The sequence below is a fragment of the Bufo bufo genome, chromosome 8, assembly GCF_905171765.1.
Source record: "Bufo bufo chromosome 8, aBufBuf1.1, whole genome shotgun sequence".
Lineage (NCBI taxonomy): Eukaryota > Metazoa > Chordata > Amphibia > Anura > Bufonidae > Bufo > Bufo bufo.
In genome coordinates, this window is record NC_053396.1 from 10,385,871 (window position 1) to 10,408,068 (window position 22,198).

Consider the following 22,198-nt stretch of genomic DNA (forward strand, 5'->3'; position numbering starts at 1 on the left):
CTGACTTTTCTTCGGTCCTGGAAGTTTCAGGAGCATCCCTGGATCTGTCCCTACCGATTTTTCCCATCTTGGAGCTATCAGCCATCACGTGCTAAGCGATGAAGCACGGGTACCTACGGAGAGAGCTCTTTCTCAAGCCTCCATCTTGAACAGTGGCTAGGCTCCGCCCCCCGTGAGAGCTTATAGTTAAGCCTGTCCTGGACCTCGGTACCATCCAGGGCAAGGAAGAACATACTAGAGCCTGGTCAGTCTAGTCTGAGACACAAGTGAGGACAGATGTAAAATGTGAGAGCTGACGTTCAGTCTGTCCTGGACCTAGGTACCAGCCAGGGCAAGGCCAAAAAATAGACTTTATCTACTGGAGAAGCAGGCCAGATGAAAAGAGGGAGTATAGAGTCAGTCATTGGAGAACTGCTGTCCTAAGAGGACCACCAAATATCCATTGCTTTGTGTTGAGGAGTATTCTTCTGGTGCCTTGGCCAGCTGTGTGAGTACACTGCCCACATCGCTTACTTAAAGTGTGATTTTGCAGGATCAGAACTAAGGGTAGTTTTGCATCACGTTTTTCCCATCCGTTCGATGTATACTTTGGAAAAAAGGATACAAAAGCATAGTACACCACGCTTTTGTATCCTACAGAGTCCTGTAAAAAAAGTATGTTTTTTTTTTTACAATGGAGCTCTACACTGTATGGCAGGGCTGGCCAACCTGAGGCTCTCCAGATGTTGCAAAACTACAACTCCCAGCATGCCCACACTGCCTACAACTATCAGCCTACAGCAGGGCATGGAGGGAGTTGTAGTTTTACAACAGCTGGAGGGCCGCAGGTTGGCCATCCCTGCTGTATGGCATCAGTCTGGGGCATCTGTTTAACGTATACATTTTTTGTATATGTTAAATGGATGGGAATTACTTTCTGACATTTACTTTCCACTCTGTAGGTTGCTTCGCTTTGCACAAAGTATTACACCCCATGCCTGGATGTTTAACTACAAGCTAGAGAAGTGCAGCGTGACAAAGGAGGAAGACTGCTTTAAAGAGACACTTCAGTCTATCAACTACCTGTGCAGCCGTGAAACCTGTAACATCTGTGGAAAGTGCATTTTATGTACCAACTGCCAGTCCACTGCATGCTAAGAACTGTCCTGATTCGTTTGAATTTTAATTCTCCAGTAAAGAACTGTTGTGCTGCACAACTGCCTCATCACTGCTTCCTGCACCGTTACACTACAAAATTTTGTGCTGTTATGAACCGGCACCCGGCACTGTGCCTCAAAACTTGTCAATGCCAAGGGCACCTCAACCGTCATCAGGCAGGAGAACCTCAGAACTAGAGTGTGTCTTGAAGGGAAGAAAGGTTCACCTTTCCCATCACTGCCCAGTCCAGGCGAGCGACAGAGTGAGTGAGTATGGCGACCTCCATTCCTGCTGCTATCACTCCTATCTTCTCTGCACAGGGCTCCATCAAAAACGTGGGTCTCCTCAACAATAAGAAAAATGTATACACTCAAGTTCAGAAAGTTCCCAATAGATGCCTTTTTCTCCCAACACAAGCAAGAATCCAATTGTTCTTCATCTTCTCCAAGAGTTTTTGAAAAAGGTAATATTAGAAGTACCATCTTCAGAGAAAGGTTCTTGATGAAGAAAAAATTCTAAATGAAGACTATTCGCTCATTCATGGTGTTTTGGAGAAAAACATCTACATCTCACAGATATCTACCTGCCCATTCCCATATTTTACAGCCACAGGAAATTTCTCAGAATCACAGTACACACAAACTCGGGCATTTCTTGATCTGTAATTCTCTTGCCTGTGTTTAGGGATTTCATCTGCTCCCAGAGTTTTTACCAAGATCACAGTAATTCTAACAGGTCCCTAATGATGCAAGGTGTTACTGTCATCCCATACCTCGACAACTGGAGGGTAAAGGCATCCTCCAAACAACAGATTCAAATGGATCTTCTCACAACCATGCAGCTGTTACACGATCATGACTTCCAGATCAATTTCAAGGAGTCACAGCTAGGTGCAACTCAACTTCGATTATAAACTCTCATCGGCTAGCTATAAAAATGTCATCAGAGAGGAGAGATGCAATCCTGAAGGGGACAAGTCACAAGAGCCTAGACAAGGGTTTGTTGGGTGTATCCATCAACTCGCCAAGAGCTGAAGTAGGTGCCGAAAACCCAGCATCTGCTGAGAGTGACCAAGAAGACTCTAGAGATGCGGGCAGAAGTCATAGCCATTCTCCCATTCTGTCCCTCACATGGCCTGGTTATTGCTCCTCGGGTTACTCTTGATGGGCATTTCCAGGGACTGGATCGGACTTCCAGGCATTCTGGACTTTCTCTTCCAAAAAGGGTTTCTTCTTTGAAGCTGGAAAGGACAACCTGTTAAACTTAGGATTTCCACTGAGGTTCTTAGCACTATGTTAGTTGCCTGAAAGACTACAACATTTTTACGCAATCGATTCAATAATAATTGAAAGGTGCAGTTCACCACCATCAACGCAAAGTTCCAAAGCAAGGTTTTTATGCTGTCACGGCCTTAAAAAAAATCTCAGTCCAGCATCCATTGTCCTGAACCTTCTTGTGTCTTGTCCACAGTGTTAGCTGTGCTGATGAAACATCAGTTTAATCTATGGGAAGACTCTTCAGGATACCTCTGTAAGGCGTATTAGTGAGGTACAAGATTGTCATTGGTTTTTTCCCTAAAGTCCATAAACTAAGTGCATTACGCTGTAGATTGTCCTATTTTTGTTTCCAGGTCCACAGGATCAGGAGCAGGAAGAATAGCACTGTCAGAGGAAAAGTCTTAACATATATCCAAAAGACCGATACCTTCAGAAAATCTGAGGCCCTGCTTCTTCAACATCAAGGGCTCAAGAAGAGCCAGAGAGCAAGTAATACCACTAGCTTGGTGGATCAGGGGAACTACTATGAAGTTCCTACAAGCTTTTTCATGTAAGAGCGCACTCCACCTGCTCCACCGCTACCTCCTGGACTGAACTGGGGCATAATCCACTAGAACAAATTGGCAATGCTGCCACATGGTCAACATCTTCACCCTTAATGAAGAATCACAGGCTAGACATTGCCACTTCAGAGGGCCCTTAAAATGCCATCTTCTATCCCACCCTCTTGAACACTGCTTGTTAGGCCCCATTCATGCTTGTGCTGCTGTAGGATGTTCAGGAAAATGAAAATTTACTTACCAAAATCGTCATTTCCTGTAGTCCGTAGGCTGCACAACCCTCCCTTCAATAAATTTATAAAAATACACTGGCTCCTTCCTCCTACTCAGCTTTATTGGGTTCATGGTGATTGATTAATTGACTAATCATTCCTGTTTTTAAAGTGTCTGTCTAGTTGTATCCAGGGGGCTTTAACCCATTTGTGCTTGAGCTGCCTACGGACTACAGGAAATGAAAATTTCGGTAAGTAAATTTTCATTATAGTGTCTCCTCCCATGTCCTGTATATGATATAATACAGTGCACAGTGCAGTATACAATGCAGTTGCTTCAGTGTGATTATGGGGAGATCTATAAGGCTATGTTCACATTTGCATTAGAGACTCCCCACAAAATCTGCCAAAATTTGCGGCAAGAATAGTGCAGCGTGTCAATGGGGAGTAGAACTAGTACTGTGTCAGTGGGCCTGGCATACTCTGTCCTAATGGGACACGGCTGTAATGACGGATGCCATAATATGGTGCAGCTGCTTGTTCATTATGTGCAGTAATATAGTGGAGATCGTAGGACTGTGATGTCATGATATATAGCCCCCCCCCCCCCCCCCAGATATGCCGCATTTGGGTATTTGGTTGGACAGAGATGTAGATTATCTCCTTCCTCTACATCATGTTCATTACTTATTGGGCCTTTTTCGCCTCACGATGAAACTACTGAAATAGTAGACGAGACGCGTCGAGGGTGATGTCTGCGGGCAGTGGCGCTCTTGTCCTGAACATGAGTGCAGTATCCGATGACATTCATCTATATTGACTGAGCGATGTTCCTGGAGATTCACTTACAAAGGTGACATTCTCCGGAATAAATGTTGTACTAGAGCACCCACTGCACTGGCCATATGGTTTTATATGCCTTTTAAACCATGTGTGTGTGTATATACCGTATTTTTCACCCTATAAGACGCACCTGCCCATAAGACTCACCTAGGTTTTTAGATGAAAAAAATAAGAAAAATATATTTTTCATCACAGCTCAGCTCAGACCCCCAATGTTTAATAAGACCCCCCCAATCAGACCTCAGATTAGACCCCCAGTGTTAATAAGGCCCCTATTAAGACCCCCAATCAGACCTCAGATTCCCAATTTTTATAAGAACCCCAATCAGACCTCATATCAGACCTCCATGTTAGTAAACCCCCATGTGAAGCAGACCTCAGATCAGGCCTCCATGTAAATAAGTCCCCCAATCAGACCTCAGATCAGACCTCCATGTCAATAAGCCCCCATTGTGAAGCAGACCTCAGATCAGACCTCCATATTTATAAGACCCCCATGTGAAGTAGACCTCAGATCTGACCTCCATGTCAATAATTCCCCATGTGAAGCAGACCTCAGATCAGACCTCCATATTAAAAAGACCCCCATATTAATCAGACCTCAGATCAGAGAAAAACAAAATAATCTAGCTTGCTTCTCCTGCTCCAGATGCCACTGCTAACATCCAGCTATCTTCCTGGTGTTCCTGCTGCGCTGTGCCCCGAGGCTGCACTGCGGGAGGTCCCATAGTGCGCCAACGTCCTTATGCTGTGCACAGGACACAGCACAGTGAGTGGCCGTGGAAGACCAGGAAGCGGTGAGCCCAGGATGCGCTTGCATTCACCGCTTCCCGGTCCTCTTTTAGTGACCCCTGGTCAAAATTACCGTTAAGCAAGTTGAAGATGAATTGATTTCGAAATGGCATAAAGTTAAAGATGAAACACACTTTTCAACATTTTATGCAATGTCAGGGTATTATTTTGGTTTTCTACAATTTTAGGGTGAAAAAAGGAAGTACCTTGCAAAAGTATGGGAACCCAAGGAGATTTCAGCACTTAGAATACTTTGACCGAGGTCTCAGACCTTAAATAGCCTGTTAGGGTTAAAGGGGTTGTGCAAGAATGGGTGTGTGGTGGTTTTGATCCACCCCCCCCCCCCCCCAATTCTGCTAAACCTGCAAAGGGAAGCTTAATCTTGTTTTCATCAGACCAGAGAGTCTTGTTACTCACTGTCTGAGGGTACTTTAGCTGCTTTTTTGTAAACACCAGGCGGCTTTCCTGTCTCTTTTACTGAGGAGAGGCTTCTTTCCGGCCGCTCTGCCATAAAGCCCAGATTGGTGGGGGCTGCAGTGATGGTCGACCTTCTGGAAGTTTCTCCCATCTACACACAGGATCTTTGGAGCTCAGCCAGAATGACCATTGGGTTCTTGGTCACCTTTCTTACCATGGTTCTTCTCCCGATTAATTAGTTTGGTGGGCGGCCAGCTCTAGGAAGAGTCCTGGTTGTTCCCAACTTCTTCCATGTAAGAATTATGGAGGTCCCTGTGCTCCTGGGAACCTTCAGTGCCGCAGACATTTTTTGCCCCCTTCTCCAGGTCTGTGCCTCCACAAAATCCTGTCTCTGAGCTCTACAGGCACTTCTCTCCTCCTCATGGCTCGGTTTCTGCTCTGATCTGCATTGTCAGATGTGAGATCTTATATAGGACAGGGCTGTGTGTTTCCAAATCATTTCCTATCTGCTGAATTTACCACAGATGACTCCAATCAAGGTGGAGAAACATCTTAGAGATGATCCAGAGAAATGGGAGGCCCCACAGCAAAATGTCAAGTGTTATAACAAAGGGTCTGGACTTGCGTCCAGACCAAATTTTAGTTTTTCATTTTGTAATAAATTTGAGTGCAGATTGATGGGGAAAATTCGATTATTTTTTTTATATATTTTTTTTAGCACAAGGAGCAACATAACAAAATGTGAAAAAATTAAAAGGGTCTGAAGATTTTCCACCTTATTTTTGCATAAATGTTTCATGTGCTGCCAGCCCCAGAGGAGAGGAGCGGAGGATAGGAGTGGTAGTGGCTCTGGCTGCAACAGTTATTCCCAGTGGCAATCCTCACAATATGCTCCCTAGTGGGAGGGAAGTGATAGGAGAGTACACCCCTTCTTCCCTCAGGACACACCCTGATGTTGGGGCTCCTGTCTGATGCTAGTTATAGTGTTGTACAGGTGCAAGTCAGGAAATGTAGGTGCAGTGGCCGGCGAATGGTGCTGGAGTCAATAACCAGGCCAGATGTACAAAATAAATAAGTCTCTTTTTACTAAAGTGAAGAACAGGAGTTGCTAACTATTCATAGTGTAAATCTTCCCAGATAGCGATGTATGGCTTTAAGCAAGGTTGGGGGTGGTAGTACTCCTCATCTCTATATTTTCAGTATCTCTCTGCAGGATCTAAAGCTATAAGGTTCTTGCAATATTGTCTATAATTCACAGCTGAGGGGTACAGGATTAAGATATGGCGGGCCAGGACCGCATCAAAGTGTGTAAGGGTGTATTAGCAATGTCCCTGCGCTGCAGTAAAGTCACCTTCTGCCTTAAACAGCAAACACCTTACTGACTGACTCCAATGCAGATTTTGGACCTTTTAATTCTTTCCCTCTCTCCCTGGAGAACTGTAAATAGAGATGGTTTTCTTCAAGGAATGAGCACATGTAGCTGCTCTCACTTCCTCAGCTTCCTGCAAGATTGTTAACCCTGACTGACCCATACAAAACTATGCAGGTGCAATACCATACATCAGAACATCATACAAGACGAAGCAATTTGCAAGTACCCTCTTCTGGGTTACTGCACATGTGGATGCAATGTTTCCGGCTGCATGATCACTGCTATGCCGCTAGCTGACGCCCCCGCCTGACCTGCTCACCAAACATTTTTATATGTGGTAGAAGTTTCTCTGGCGCTAGTGTGACTGTGAACGGCCACCAGCACGTCGGTATTATTTATAGGGTTAGCCACTCCTTTTTCGGGCGTGACCACTGGGGTGGCGCTCTAATTGGATTATAGGGGTGTGTTAACTCCACACACCTCCACTGGGTCACCACATCCCCTATTGAGCATTCACGCCCAACCCGCTTATAGCGTCGTATGTTAAAGGGGTTATCCAAAGCCTAAAACATGACCCCCCTGATGATGATGTTTGTATCGTTAGCTTTTTATGGTTTGATTATCAGTTTGTTACTGTGTAGTTTTTTGTGGACCAATTTGTTTAGTACTTTTCACTTTTTGCCCCATTTTTTCCCCTGATGAACCAGCTACTGGGGAAACGCATTGGGAATATTTAGGGCATTGCGAGGGTGAGATAGGGCAGGCACGGGACCACAGGCCACCCACCATCAGGGTGTTCCTGTGGGTTGAGGCATTAGTTAGGGATATATTCGTTTTTTTCCCCCCTAGCTTCAAGCTTCAAAGGACACGTACGTGCTGCTGGAGAAGATGCTGGACATCACCACTGCCACCAATGGAATAAAGTCCACATTTTGGGGGGGAGGGAGGGGACTGAGGGGTACAGACAAGCGGGAACACATCACTGACTGCAGGAAAGGACTCCACAGTGTCAGTGTCCTGTTCCCATGTTGCCTGTGCCTCTCTCTGTAATGGTTAAATAAAGATAAGGCTCCATTCACACCATGGTATTTTTGTTCCACATCCAATCCCCATTATTGGTGGATTGACTGCGGACCCCTTTATTTCAGTGGGGCCGCAAAAGATGTAGACAGCACACTGTGTACTGTCTGAATCTTTTGTGGCCCCATTGAAATGAAGGGGTCCGCAGCCAATCCACCAATAATGGAAGTTGGATGTGGAAAAAAAATACATATGTCTGTTCTGCGGCTAGGGTTGCCACCCGGCCAGTATCTCACCGGCAAGGCCGATATTTTAGTGGCCCTGCCAGTGCAGGTAATTTCTTTATACCCGCAATTTTTCTGTATGGACTGTTACTAATGAGTGCTTCCATTGCAGAGCACTCATTAGTACAGCCTTTACCTCCACTGCCACTTGTGTTAATAAAAAAAAAAGAAAAAAGAACTTACCGCCTCCATTTGCTCACGTAGAAGGGAACGCACCAACTGGAAGCTCAGGACAGGAGCTCCGAGACGTCATCACACTGGAGCGCAGGTCCCGTCCTCAGCTTCCAGTCAACAGAGAGTGTTCACTGCAGCGCCATCAAATGGGGGCATTATTCTTACTGGGGGCACTAATGGGGGCATTATTCTTACTGGGGGCACTAATGGAGGCATTATTCTTACTGGGGGCACTAATGGGGGCATTATTCTTATTAGGGGCACTAATCGGGGCAATATTCTTACTGGGGGCACTAATGGGGGCATTATTCTTATTGGGGGCACTAATGGGGGCATTATTCTTACTGGGGGCACTAATCAGGGTGTTATTCTTATTGGGGGCACTAATCAGGGTGTTATTCTTATTGGGGGCACTAATCAGGGTGTTATTCTTATTGGGGGCACTAATGGGGGCATTATTCTTACTGGGGGCACTAATAGGGGCATTATTCTTACTGGGGGCACTAATGGAGGCATTATTCTTACTGGGGGCACTAATGGGGGCATTATTCTTATTGGGGGCACTAATGGGGTCATTATTCTTGCTGGGGGCACTAATGGGGGCATTATTCTTACTTGGGGAACTAATGGGGGCATTATTCTTACTGGGGGCACTAATGGAGGCATTATTCTTACTGGGGGCACTAATGGGGGCGTTATTCTTACTTGGGGCACTAATGGAGGCATTATTCTTGCTGGGGGCACTAATGGGGGCATTATTCTTACTGGGGGCACTAAAGGGGGTGTTATTCTTACTTGGGGCACTAATGGGGGCATTATTATTACTGGGGGCACTAATGGGGGGTTCATCTTTACTGTTGGCATTCAGCTCGGACCTTCACCTGACTGCAGACCCAGGTATTTGGACCTTTAATAAAACTAGTTGAGTACCCCTGCTCTATGGGGTCACTGGAGATGGCGGAGTACAGCGCTGGCTATTTGCAGTGGTCCCAAAGAGAATGAATGGAGCAGCGGGCGTATGTGTGGCCTGCCACACCATCAAAAAGGGGGAACAGGACCCGTTCCTGGGATCAGTGGGGGTCGCAGAATCGAACCCCACTATTCATATAGTTATGCCCTATGGTGTGGAGAGGATAACTTGAAAACCTGCACAACCCCTTTAAATCCTCCACCACCAGTATCTCTTTACATGGCAGCAGTGATGCATGTAAATACGGAATATTATCGCTGCCGCCATGTAAACCATATGTATCAATACTGGAGAATGTGACGCACTGTAAAGAACTTTTTGGGCATAAGTCCGACCCCCTTTGCAGGTCACAACCTTTAACAAAGCCCAAGCAAAGGAGCTAGCGGAGCAACGTGAGCAAAGGGCACAAACCGAGGGTCATAACTGAAACAGAGGCATCAGGGTCACCTGAGGCAGGGGAATAGTGGGGATCCTAGAGCAGAGGTAACTGGAGAAGAGTTAATATTAGTGGTGCATTTAGAGTGGGGGCATCTGGAGCTGGGGCATTTATGAGGGTGCACCTAAAGCAGAGGCAATTAGGGGGTCAACTGGAAAAGATGCAATATTAGGGGTGCATTTAGAGGGAGGCATTGGGGGCATCTGGAGTTGGGGCACTTATGAGGGTGCACCTAAAGCAGAGGCATTAGGGTCGCCTGAGGCAGGGTAATAGTGGGGATCCTGGAGCAGGGGTATTAGGGGGGCAACTGGAGAAGAGGCAATATTAGGGGTGCATTTAGTGGGGAGAGTGGGGTCATCTGAAGCTGTGGCACTAATAGGGGTGCACCTAAAGCAGAAGCATTGGGGGGACCTAGAACAGAGTCCCCCAATGCCACTCTGAACTCTGCAGAGAGCAGCACACATTCATAGATCTGTGTCTGTTATAAACAAATCCCCTGTTTCCCCCTTACAGTCTCCTACAGCTCACTACAGTCACACACCTGAGACATCAGCCCAGCACCGCAGAGGAGTCCTTCTCTCCAGCAGCCACAGTTTCCTGACAGCAGGGAGGGCAGGAGGATGGCCAGACATGTTCACTCCTCCTTCACAGCCAGCAGCCCCAGAAGTTTAGAAGATACTGCAGGGCCTCCTGTACACCAGTGCGATACTGCCACCTAGTGGTTACAATAATTATTTCTCCTGGGAAACAAGAGAAATAATTACTCCTCCATCCTATTTCCAGGTGCAGGAGACTGGGGGCCTACCGAGGAATCCCCCACATCCCCGGTGGGCCAGTCCTAGCCTGGTTCCAGCAAGCTCTCTGGGTACAATGGGTCCAGCGAGCACTCCGATAACCTCTAGTAAAGCTGGATCCAGAGGGCTCCAGCAGGTTGTTCTCTGTCAGCAGTGGCGTCGCTACAGGGGCGCAAGGGTGGGCAATTGCCCCCCCTAGGTTATTCCTTGCCCCCCCAGGGTGCCCCCCCCGCTGATTCCCCAAGGCAGCTGTGCTGCCTCTTGAGCCCCAATGGCCGGCGAATACTAATGAGCGCTTCCATTATGGAAGCGCTCATTAGTACCGAAGGACCAGGAAGCGGTGGACGCTCTGTACTTACTGCTTCCTGGTCCTCGGCTGTCAGCTGTGAGGGCGCTCTGTGACCTCACGCTGTGCGCTCCAGTTCAGAGCACAGCCGACGGAGGAGGAAGAAAATTGCGGGTGGCGTCCAGGAGCAGGAGAGGTAAGTGTTTTTTTATTTTATAAAAATGAGGCTGCTGGGGGCATAATGGTGGCTAATGAGAGGCATAATGAGGGCTAATGAGGCATATGGGCTGATAATGGGGGCTAATAAGAGGCATAATGGGGGCTAATAAGAGGCATAAGAGCTTATAATGGGGCTAATGAGGCATATGGGGGTGATGAGAGGCATAATGGGGGCTAATGAGGCATATGGGGCTAATGAGGCATATGGGCTTATATGGGGGCTAATAAGTGGTATAATGGGGGCTAATAAGAGGCATAATGGGGGCTAATGAGGCATAAGAGCTTATAATGGGGGCTAATGAGGCATATGGGGGTGATGAGAGGCATAATGGTGGCTAGTGAGAGGCATAATGAGGGCTAATTAGACTATTAGAGGCATAATGGGGGCTAATGAGGCATATGGGCTGATAATGGGGGCTAATAAGAGGCATAATGGGGGCTAATAAGAGGCATTATGGGGGCTAATGAGGCATAAGAGCTTATAATGGGGGCTAATGAGGCATATGGGCTTATATGGGGGCTAATGAGGCATATGGGGGTGATGAGAGGCATAATGGGGGCTAATGAGGCATATGGGGGTGATGAGAGGCATAATGGGGGCTAATGAGGCATATGGGCTTATATGGGGCTAATAAGTGGTATAATGGGGGCTAATAAGAGGCATAATGGCTTACAATGGGGCTAATAAGGCATAAGGGCTGATATGGGGGCTAATGAGAGGCATGGGGGCTGATATGGGCTAATGAGAGGCATAATGAGGGCTAATGAGAGGCATAATAACAGTGTCATCCACAGAGCCCCCATAACAGTTTGCTGGAACTACTGCTGTCAGTGTAAAACAGGTGAAAATTAGTGGGCAAGACATGGAGGGGTAAAAGAGGAGTGGACTACAACTCCCAGCATGTCCAGGATGTTATTATGAAACACAAGTTGACATTACAGGTAGAGGGTATAAGAGGAGAAAACTACAACTCCCATCATGCACAGACTGTTATTACACAGCATCAGTGGATATCATAAGAGGAGAGAACTACAACTTCCAGCATGCACAGACTGTTATTGTAGGGCATCAGTAAACATTACGTGGAGAGGGATACAGTAGGACAAAACTACAACTCCCAGTATTAGGATGTTATGGCCAATCCCAGGACACCGCTCACCTCTCCTCCAGGCACACACAATAGTTCCTCCCCACCTAGTTTCACTACATTTTCCTCTCCACCACTGAGCTCCATCTCCTTGCCCTGATCACATGATGATGACATCATTACAGGTCCTTCAGCTGTAAAACTACTGACTCTGTACGGCTGCCCTGACTGCAGGCTAATGACATCACTGCAGGTCCTTCAGCTGTAAAACAATTCACTCTGTACGACTGCCCTGGTCACATGATGACACAATCACAGGTCCTTCAGCTGTAAAACTACTAACTCTATATGGCTGCCCTGATCCCATGCTGATGACATCATCACAGGTCCTTCTGCACAGCTAGCTATGTAAGTGTAATTGGGGGCAGGGCTTTCCTGCAGGGCCGGGCCCCCTTCCACCATGGGCCCCAAAGCAGCTGCGGAGGTACGCCACTGCTCACAGACTAATTTTATTGTCTGACATGGACCCCACAGATGTTCTTGGTCACAATAAGACACCAGCCCGCTCTCAGGGGCCACCACTGCCACCCCTGGATTTTACCAGTCAATTTTCAGGTCCCATGGAACAAACCTCAGGTTATGATTGCCCGAATAAACTGAGGCCACTAATTACCCTCCCGATGGAATACTTTCCTAAATTTCTGCATCCCAGATATGAATTTATTAATAGATGAATTTTTAAAAAGTTCTCATGTTCATCGTTTCATGTTTTAGGACTATGTCCTGCCACATAAAGCTGTTAATTATCGGGATATGGGCAGGATCTCGAATAACGGAGTCGTTCCAATACACTAAGCGGTTTTCTGAGACTTCAATGCTAATGACCTATCCTAAGGATAGGCCCCAGTATCTGATCAGTGGGGGTCCGACACCCGGGACCCACACCGATCAGCTGTTAGAGAAGGTAGCAGCGCTCCTGTGAGTGCGGCAGCCTTCTGCAGCTTTTTCTAGGCCGAGTGACGTCACGTTCATCTGTCACATGGCCCCATAGAAGTGAATGGGGCTGGGTGCAATACAAAGCATGGCCACTATACAATATACGGTGCCTTCTCAAACAGCTGATCAGTGGGGGTCCCGGGTGTCAGATACTGATAACCTATCAGCCGATCCTGCAGCTGGAAACACTGCAATCCCAGAAGAGGGTACTGATAAATTGTTTTGTGTTATATGATGTTCTGATGTATCGTATTGCACCTGCATAGCTTTGTATGGATCAGTCGGGGTTAACAATCTCGACTCTGCCCTTGTAGGAAGCTAGATGATGGACTTAGGTCCACTCCTAGTTCACTCCAGTGTTTCCTGAGGAAGTGAGAGGAGCTCACTGCTTGGCGTGCATCCAGAAAACCATCTCTACAGTTGTCCAGGACCCCCGCCGATCTGATTGAGGATAGGCCATCAATATTAAAAGCCTGGAAAACCCCTTTAAGGCCGACGGAGACTTTACTGCAGCGCGAGGGACATTGCTAAGACAAGTCACAGTCTGGTCCACCATATCTCAGTCCTGTAGCCCTCAGCTGGGAATTATAGTCACGTTTGCAAGAACCTTACTGTCTGCATAGATTCTGCAGAAAAAGACTTTGGAGAGATAGAAGGAAGGAGTACTACAACCCCCATCCTGGCTTATATCCATAGATCGCTATCTGGGAGGATTTGCACTAGGAATTGTTAGAAACTGTGTTTTGACACTGTTGGATGTACTACAACTCCTATTCTGCACTCTAGTAAAGAGAGACGTTTATTTCCTACATCTGGCCTGGGTTCTGACTTCAGCACCATTCGCCGGCCACTGCACCCAACATCTCCTGACTTGTACACCACACCAAGGTCCAACCTCAACTACCATCAGGCAGGAGCCCAACATCAGGGTGTGCCCTGAGAGAAGAAAGGGTGTGCCCTCCTATCACTGCCCCTGCCCTCCGGATAAGTCGTCAATATCTGATCGGTGGTGGTCCGACACCCGGGACCCCAGCATGCCTTCTCTCTGCTCACCAAGCACAGCGCCGTACATTGTATAGTGGCCGTGCTTGGTATTGCAGCTCAGTCTCATTCACTTCTATGGGGCTGAGCTTCTCCTAGGCCACGTGACCGATGAGTGTGACGCCACTGGCCTAGAAAAAGCAGGGAGAAGGCCGTGGCACTCACGGGAGCGCCAATGCCTTCTCAAACAGCGGCGGGGGTCCCGGGTGTCGGCCCCCCACTGATCAGATACTGATGACCTATCCTGAGGGGAGGTCATCAGAATAAATATCTTGGAAAACCCCTTTAATGTAAGTCTGATTCGGATCTTTCTAGAAATCCATGTAGGCCAATCCTAAACCAGCCACAGACAGGAGGCACGGATCGTTACTGGATGTGCCCTTTGCCCCGCGCACCCTGGCGCGCCCCATGGGTGGCATTCATCTCGGCAGTGTCAGACATTGATACCACGTTATAGCATTTCATTCACCGCACACTCAATGGAAGGAATTCCCTTCTGAGGAGACTGTAATGGACGCCTGGGGAGCCGGGAAGACAATTGAGTGGATTTCATTAGGAAGCATTACCAGATGTCAGGAAATTTACTGACGATAAGATCAAAGGACATTTTTACCAATCAGTCTGACTCCTCTCATCACCATGTGCTGGGGTTGTCACAGGACGACAGGTCACTGCCCCTCACATGAGCATCCTGAAGTACTCTGTGCTGCAGGGAGGACCCCGCTCATACTGACATCACAAGAGGACAGGTCACTGCCCCTCACATGAGCATCCTGAAGTACTCTGTGCTGCAGGGAGGACCCCGCTCATACTGACATCACAAGAGGACAGGTCACTGCCCCTCACATGAGCATCCTGAAGTACTCTGTGCTGCAGGGAGGACCCCGCTCATACTGACATCACAGGAGGACAGGTCACTGCCCCTCACATGAGCATCCTGAAGTACTCTGTGCTGCTGGGAGGACCCCCGCTCATACTGACATCACAGGAGGACAGGTCACTGCCCCTCACATTAGCATCCTGAAGTACTCTGTGCTGCTGGGAGGACCCCCGCTCATACTGACATCACAGGAGGACAGGTCACTGCCCCTCACATGAGCATCCTGAAGTACTCTGTGCTGCTGGGAGGACCCTCGCTCATACTGACATCACAGGAGGACAGGTCACTGCCCCTCACATGAGCATCCTGAAGTACTCTGTGCTGCTGGGAGGACCCCCGCTCATACTGCTGTCAGAATGTCAGTTCCCACACATCTTCTTTCTCCTCCTAATATAATGACACTGAACTCCACCAATGAAGCTCTCCCCTCTCCTGTAATACTCTGTGCTGCTGAGTGACCCTGCTCAGATAGATAATTGATAGGAGATAGATAGACAGACAGATGTACACAGCCGTGTCTCTTTCTGTGGTGTGGCGCACTCTCCATCCACTTGTCGCACACAGATGTCGCAGGGCCCCTGCCATACACTGTACAGGCTCTGGGGTCCAGTCATTCATTTTTGGAGAAGTCGCACCCTTTCCCCATCCAGTGATATGAACATCGCATTCAGAGCTTCCTATGGGGTGAGCAGGGACCTGATGCGACATTCTCCGCGGGTGTTGCCGCTCCCCTAGCACAGGAGACACACTCAGCTCTGCTGTGCAGGGATCCGGCTGCAATGCGGAGGAAGGAGAGTCATTGGGATTCAGTGAGGAGAGCGGAGGAGGAGTGTGATACAGCCTTCCATACAGGTGCTACACCGTGCAGGGGCCAGATCCTACAGGTAGACTACATTCCCCAGCATGACTTTGGCTGGCAGGGTATGCTGAGGGTTGTAGTTCCACCACAGGCTGCCATCCAGTAATACACCAAGTAAAACCAACAGTAAAACCAACAAGAATCAGGATGAGAAGCTTCAGGCGCCTCCAGGATTGAAGGGAGGGGATGTATAGCCATGTATATGGTGGAATTAACCCTCCAGACACTGCGGGGCTGGTGGTCTGAAACACCAGACAATGGGGAGGGGGCAGTCACACACACATAGACATGCTGCATGTTAGGCTGAGTTCACACTTCAGGTATTTGGTCAGTTATTTCCATCAGTTATTGTGAGCCGAAACCAGGTGCAGGTCAAAAACACAGAAGAGGTGCAGATCTCTCCATTATACTGATCTCTGTGCTCCACCGACTGAAGTGTGGACTCGGCCCTAATCTGAAATACTGAGGATAGTCCATAGTCCTCATACACATATATCTAATGTGGTGTATACTGAGGATAGTCCATAGTCCTCATACACATATATCTAATGTGGTGTATACTGAGGATAGTCCATAGTCCTCATACACATATATCTAATGTGGTGTATACTGAGGATAGTCCATAGTCCTCATACACATATATCTAATGTGGTGTATACTGAGGATAGTCCATAGTCCTCATACACATATATCTAATGTGGTGTATACTGAGGATAGTCCATAGTCCTCATACACATATATCTAATGTGGTGTATACTGAGGATAGTCCATAGTCCTCATACACATATATCTAATGTGGTATATATTGAGGATAGTCCATAGTCCTCATACACATATATATAATGTGGTGTATATTGAGGATAGTCCATAGTCCTTATACACATATATCTAATGTGGTGTATATTCAGGATAGTCCATAGTCCTCATACACATATATCTAATGTGGTGTATACTGAGGATAGTCCATAGTCCTCATACACATATATATAATGTGGTGTATACTGAGGATAGTCCATAGTCCTCATACACATATATCTAATGTGGTGTATACTGAGGATAGTCCACAGTCCTCATACACATATATCTAATGTGATGTATATTCAGGATAGTCCATAGTCCTCATACACATATATCTAATGTGGTGTATACTGAGGATAGTTCATAGTCCGCATACACATATATCTAATGTGGTGTATACTGAGGATAGTCCATAGTCCTCATACACATATATCTAATGTGGTGTATACTGAGGATAGTCCATAGTCCTCATACACATATATCTAATGTGGTGTATACTGAGGATAGTCCATAGTCCTCATACACATTTATCTAATGTGGTGTATACTGAGGATAGTCCATAGTCCTCATACACATATATCTAATGTGGTGTATACTGAGGATAGTCCATAGTCCTCATACACATATAAATAATGTGGTGTATACTGAGGATAGTCCATAGTCCTCATACACATATATCTAATGTGGTGTATACTGAGGATAGTCCATAGTCCTCATACACATATATCTAATGTGGTGTATACTGAGGATAGTCCAAAGTCCTCATACACATATATCTAATGTGATGTATATTCAGGATAGTCCATAGTCCTCATAAACATATATCTAATGTGGTGTATACTGAGGATAGTTCATAGTCCTCATACACATATATCTAATGTGGTGTATACTGAGGATAGTCCATAGTCCTCATACACATATATCTAATGTGGTGTATACTGAGGATAGTTCATAGTCCTCATACACATATATCTAATGTGGTGTATACTGAGGATAGTCCATAGTCCTCATACACATATATCTAATGTGGTGTATACTGAGGATAGTCCATAGTCCTCATACACATATATCTAATGTGGTGTATACTGAGGATAGTCCATAGTCCTCATAAACATATATCTAATGTGGTGTATACTGAGGATAGTTCATAGTCCTCATACACATATATCTAATGTGGTGTATACTGGGGATAGTCCATAGTCCTCATACACATATATCTAATGTGGTGTATACTGAGGATAGTTCATAGTCCTCATACACATATATCTAATGTGGTGTATACTGAGGATAGTCCATAGTCCTCATACACATATATCTAATGTGGTGTATACTGAGGATAGTCTATAGTCCTCATACACATATATCTAATGTGGTGTATACTGAGGATAGTCCATAGTCCTCATACACATATATCTAATGTGGTGTATACTGAGGATAGTCCAAAGTCCTCATACACATATATCTAATGTGATGTATATTCAGGATAGTCCATAGTCCTCATAAACATATATCTAATGTGGTGTATACTGAGGATAGTTCATAGTCCTCATACACATATATCTAATGTGGTGTATACTGAGGATAGTCCATAGTCCTCATACACATATATCTAATGTGGTGTATACTGAGGATAGTTCATAGTCCTCATACACATATATCTAATGTGGTGTATACTGAGGATAGTCCATAGTCCTCATACACATATATCTAATGTGGTGTATACTGAGGATAGTCCATAGTCCTCATACACATATATCTAATGTGGTGTATACTGAGGATAGTCCATAGTCCTCATAAACATATATCTAATGTGGTGTATACTGAGGATAGTTCATAGTCCTCATACACATATATCTAATGTGGTGTATACTGGGGATAGTCCATAGTCCTCATACACATATATCTAATGTGGTGTATACTGAGGATAGTCCATAGTCCTCATACACATATATCTAATGTGGTGTATACTGAGGATAGTCCATAGTCCTCATACACATATATCTAATGTGGTGTATACTGAGGATAGTCTATAGTCCTCATACACATATATCTAATGTGGTGTATACTGAGGATAGTCCATAGTCCTCATACACATATATCTAATGTGGTGTATACTGAGGATAGCTATAGTCCTCATACACATATATCTAATGTGGTGTATATTCAGGATAGTCCATAGACCTGATATATACATAGTCATTAGCCTCCAGTGATTTGGTTACCTACATAACCACTATTGTCTGGACTTCCACCCAATGCCCATTCCCTGCCCACCCTTACCTGGCTGGAGATGAGATCCTCACATACAGACAGTGCCATCTGGATGGCGTTGGGTCTGTGGGTGACTGAGGTGGCGTTGAGCTGGATCTTCCAAGTGCCATGTCTCTTGTTGGCCTGGTTCACTGCCTCTCTAAATATCTGTTCATGTTTTTTGGTGCTCAGAACCGCCCCAATATTCACAATTTTGGGGTCACATCCGGCTCTGGCAAACGAGAACAAGAATAGAACGGCCAAAAGGAAGAGGCGCATTCTGTCCATGGATTTTGCACACCCCGGTTGAGCCAACGTCCTGAATTTGGGGGGCTCCCCAGCTCCAAACAGGGTGAAGCTGAGATGCCACAGTCTGGGAGAAACCTTGGTTTTCTGCAAGATGGAGGGGTGGGCTGTGGGTGGAGGAATGGTAGGAAATGATGAGCCGAGGTCCTGATCATCCACAGGAGAGGAGACCATGCATAAATGTTCTCGCTATGTGGAGATCTTCCTTACTGATGATTAGTCTTGGTTACTCCTCATCCAGATCTCAGGTGTCTCCAAGGAGGTGATGTGAGATGTCAGTGGTGAGGTCTACAGATGGTTGGCATGGACAGGTGACGTTGTGAGGAGTTTGATGGGGTGTGGAGATGATATTAGGGGTGACGGTGGCAGGGACAAAATGCTGGGGTGCTATGAGGGATGGTCACACCAGGGTTGGTGGAGAAGACCTCTGTCCTTCTGCCTCCAGAGCCTTCATCCTATGGAGGGGGCTGCCGACGGCTGCTGTCCTTGGTGCTGAAATGAGAGCTGCGGCTGATTCCCTCTCCTCTGCAATGACACAGTCTCCACCAATGGAGAGGAGGGGGGTCTCTCTCCCAAATAACAAACCCACCCACAGACCCGCTGCTACATTAACCCCTTCTGCGCCAGCTGTCATTGCGTTCCTCTCCATTGTCTTAAACGGTGGAGAATATTCGGGTCAATGGGTAATTGGAACAAGTGTTTGTGATTCTCATCTTCTCCTTTCACCTCCAAAGCAGGGCTGGTTTTAATTCAATGGAGCACCGTGTTATATTGCATCATATTGACCCCCGGCATCCAGGCCGGAGGGGACGCAGACCTATCTGCCCAATCTCGCCTGGTTAACCCTTGCCATGCTCAGTGTTGGATCGCAGTGTGTACAGAGGAGTACATGGGTGTAGGGGCTACACCGTGAGGTAAAGATGGACGTTGTCAGATACAAGAGTCTTTAATGGGGGGCTGCGGGTGGGTACAGTCCTGAGGACAGCCACCTACCCACTTCTGTGGTAGAGGAAGCCCTGGGCTGCATCACTGGTGGTGGGTCTGAAGAACATGTGTGCAGCACAGAGTATATTATCCCTATAGACAAGGGAATTTGGTACTAAAGGGGGGTCCTTCTTTTACAGCCACCAGTGGAGGTCTCAGGGCTTAGACCACAAGCCAGTGATTTCCTGACAGTCCTTAGAAAGGACTGTCCTTGTTACTGATGTAGGCAGAGCCTGGTGTGTCCTTTGTGGGTGTTATGGGGGATCTGTGGAGGACACACTGTTATGGGGGACCTGTGGGTGACACTGTTATGGGGGCACTGTGGATGTCACGGTTATAGGGGCACTGTGGATGTCACGGTTATAGGGGCACTGTGGATGTCACGGTTATAGGGGCACTGTGGATGTCACGGTTATAGGGGCACTGTGGATGTCACGGTTATAGGGGCACTGTGGATGTCATGGTTATAGGGGCACTGTGGATGTCACGGTTATAGGGGCACTGTGGATGTCACGGTTATAGGGGCACTGTGGATGTCACGGTTATAGGGGCACTGTGGATGTCATGGTTATAGGGGCACTGTGGATGTCATGGTTATAGGGGCACTGTGGATGTCACGGTTATAGGGGCACTGTGGATGTCATGGTTATAGGGGCACTGTGGATGTCATGGTTATAGGGGCACTGTGGATGTCATGGTTATAGGGGCACTGTGGATGTCATGGTTATAGGGGCACTGTGGATGTCACTGTTATGAGGCACTGTGGATGTCACTGTTATGAGGCACTGTGGATGTCACTGCTATGGGGGCACTGTGGATGTCATTGTTATGGGGGCACTGTGGATGTCACTGTTATGGGGGCACTGTGGATGTCACTGTTATGGGGGCACTGTGGATGTCATGGTTATAGGGGCACTGTGGATGTCACTGTTATGAGGCACTGTGGATGTCACTGTTATGAGGCACTGTGGATGTCACTGTTATGGGGGCACTGTGGATGTCACTGTTATGGGGGCACTGTGGATGTCACTGTTATGGGGGCACTGTGGATGTCACTGTTATGGGGGCACTGTGGATGTCACTGTTATGGAGGCACTGTGGATGTCACTGTTATGGGGGCACTGTAGATGTCACTGTTATGGGGGGCACTGTGGATGTCACTGTTATGGGGGATCTGTGGATGTCACTGATATAGAGGCACTGTGGATGTCACTGATATAGAGGCACTGTGGATATCACTGTTATGGGGCACTCTGGATGTCACTGTTATGGAGGTGCTGTAAATGTCACTATTATGGGGGCACTGTGGATGTCACTGTTATGGGGGCACTGTGCATGTCACTGTTATGGAGGCACTGTGGATGTCACTGTTATGGGGGCACTGTAGATGTCACTGTTATGGGGGGCACTGTGGATGTCACTGTTATGGGGGCACTGTGGATGTCACTGTTATGGAGGCACTGTGGATGTCACTGTTATGGGGGCACTGTGGATGTCACTGATATAGAGGCACGGTGGATGTCACTGTTATGGGGAGCACTGTGGATGTCACTGTTATGGAGGCACTGTGGATGTCACTGTTATGGAGGCACTGTGGATGTCACTGTTATGGGGGCACTGTGGATATCACTGTTATGGGGGCACTGTGGATGTCACTGTTATGGGGGCACTGTGGATGTCACTGTTATGGGGGCACTGTGGATGTCACTGTTATGGGGGCACTGTGGATGTCACTGTTATGGGGGCACTGTGGATGTCACTGATATAGAGGCACGGTGGATGTCACTGTTATGGGGGCGCTGTGGATGTCACTGTTATGGGGGCACTGTGGATGTCACTGTTATGGGGGCACTGTGGATGTCACTGTTATGGAGGCACTGTGAATGTCACTGTTATGGTGGCACTGTGGATGGCACTGTTATGGGGGCACTGTGGATATCACTGTTATGGGGGCACTGTGGATGTCACTGTTATGGGGGCACTGTGGATGTCACTGTTATGGGGGCACTGTGGATGTCACTGTTATGGGGGCACTGTGGATGTCACTGTTATGGGGGCACTGTGGATGTCACTGTTATGGGGGCACTGTGGATGGCACTGTTATGGGGGCACTGTGGATGGCACTGTTATGGGGGCACTGTGGATATCACTGTTATGGGGGCACTGTGGATGTCACTGTTATGGGGGCACTGTGGATGTCACT

General features: G+C 47.1%; 1 protein-coding gene across 4 annotated transcripts in view; it reads right to left on the bottom strand.

The window, feature by feature from the left end:
- Positions 1–18,993, bottom strand: part of GRIN1 (glutamate ionotropic receptor NMDA type subunit 1) — a 99,150-nt gene extending 80,157 nt beyond the window's left edge. For all 4 annotated transcript variants that reach the window (XM_040405361.1, XM_040405359.1, XM_040405360.1 and 1 more), the window contains exon 1: positions 18,736–18,993. In XM_040405361.1, coding sequence (XP_040261295.1) covers positions 18,736–18,993 — 258 coding nt within the window. The remainder of the gene's footprint in view (positions 1–18,735) is intronic.
- Between the last annotated feature and the right edge of the window lie 3,205 nt (positions 18,994–22,198).